The 1762-nt window shown below is 43.4% G+C and overlaps 1 protein-coding gene across 1 annotated transcript; it reads left to right on the top strand.

The window, feature by feature from the left end:
- Positions 1 to 325: 325 nt before the first annotated feature.
- SARC_14513 (hypothetical protein) lies at positions 326 to 974 on the top strand (the record flags this gene model as incomplete). Its single annotated transcript, XM_014291354.1, has 2 exons — positions 326 to 450; positions 842 to 974. 2 exons carry the CDS (start codon positions 326 to 328, stop codon positions 972 to 974), a joined length of 258 nt encoding a protein of 85 aa, XP_014146829.1.
- Positions 975 to 1762: the final 788 nt, after the last annotated feature.

Here is a 1762-nt window from a genome sequence, read left to right as displayed (position 1 = left end):
CCGCTTGTATACACTCTGAAGTACTCTGAATCGCGTGCGGTGTTGTCTGTTGTTTGCATTTGTCTGAGTCAGCTACCGTTTCTCGTGTGTTCTGGTCATGCTTAAATACACTCTGTCGTTCGCATTGAAGTGCGTAGCGATGTCTTCTAGATGAGACTCGTCTGTTCTGTGCCATCGTTTGTGTACGGTCACAGTATTCAACCGCCCATCTCTCAGTTAGCTCCAGCCCTTTTGTTCGAACTGTGAACTATAATAACCTTACACCCTGACCCTAAAACCCCACACTCTAACCCTAAACTCCCACACCCTAACCCTACACCCCTTCATGACACTGATGCAATGCCTCGCTGTGCTACTCCCAACTCCAAAGGTACAATCAAAGTCGTCCAATCTCCCACTGGCCGAGTTGAAGAAGCGATTGGCTGCTCAGCAGAAACTGTTCGACAACAAGTAAGTGGCGCACCAGTGCACTGTAGGGGTGTGTACCATGATAGGGTTAGGTGTATCTATTTGTAGCATGTATTACCATATACCATGATTGGGTTGGGTGTATCTATTTGTAGCATGTATTACCATATACCATGATAGCAATAGGTGCATCTATTAGTAAATATATCAGTACACTGTATGTGTGGTTAAACGCTGCTACTAGGGCTTGGACCGGTAAACCCCTACGCCACTCCATCTGATGTGTTGCAGAGGACTCTTATCGCACCCAGCGCTTCTCATGCCAAAGCAAAGGCAGAAATCTCACACCACACGACCAATGATATGCATTCTCGTCTTGGTGTTACTATACCCTAAACCTTAAATCCTAAACCCTGCGCATACTACACCACAGGGCTTTCATCGGCAAATTGAGTGACAAAGGCGCCAAAATTCAGACGAAGATTGGCGATCTGCGAAGTGAGATAACACAACGCGAAGTGGATTTGGCGGCAGCCGATTTGGCAGGACTAACAATGTGCGTGTAATCATCAAAGGACTCAAATGCTCTGCACAAATGGGCACCAGAGTGTCTGTTATTTTGTTGGTTGTATGTGTGTATTGTTAGAGTATCTGTTATTTTGTTAGTTGTATGTGTGCATTGTTAGAGTGTCTGTTGTTTTGTTAGTTGTTTGTGTGTATTGTTAGAGTGTCTGTTATTTTGCTGTTTGTATGTGCGTAGTAAGTGACCTGATTCTTCCTCCAGTCGCTTTGATTATAGGGCGTCGGCTGTTTGGGCTATAGTTTGTTTGTTGTAGGTTGTCATTTGCTGTGCTTGTTAGCGTTATTAAGGTTTTAGGGTTTCGCTTGTTAGCGTTATTCGTGATGTTGCACAGTTTTAGGGTTTTAGGCTTTATTTCGTATTGTTACAGTCACTCTTTAAAGGTTAAGGTTAAGGGTTTGAGTACCCCTATTACCATGTCGTTGTGGGCAGCTACATTCTTGCTGAGCGACATAGGTTATCTCAAACCTTCAGGGTTTAGGGCTGTTGGGTTGTTGGGGTCTTAGCGAACTATCTACTCTCAGGTCACCAATTGACTGCTGCGATATACTCAGTTATTTGATGTCACTTTCTCCACTGCAAATACTACAGACAGGACAACGCCAAAGGGCCACAATCAGACGCTCCGTATCGAACTGTATGTACTCCATTTAAAGTTCTCATCTTGTATTTATATATATTTATATATATATATATATATATGTGTGTGTGTGTGTGTGTGTGTGTGTGTATATATATATATGTGTGTGTGTGTGTCGTGTGTGTGTGTGTGTA

The sequence above is a fragment of the Sphaeroforma arctica genome (genome assembly GCF_001186125.1).
Source record: "Sphaeroforma arctica JP610 unplaced genomic scaffold supercont1.4720, whole genome shotgun sequence".
NCBI classification, from domain to species: Eukaryota; class Ichthyosporea; order Ichthyophonida; genus Sphaeroforma; species Sphaeroforma arctica.
This window is presented reverse-complemented; position numbering and strand designations above follow the sequence as displayed.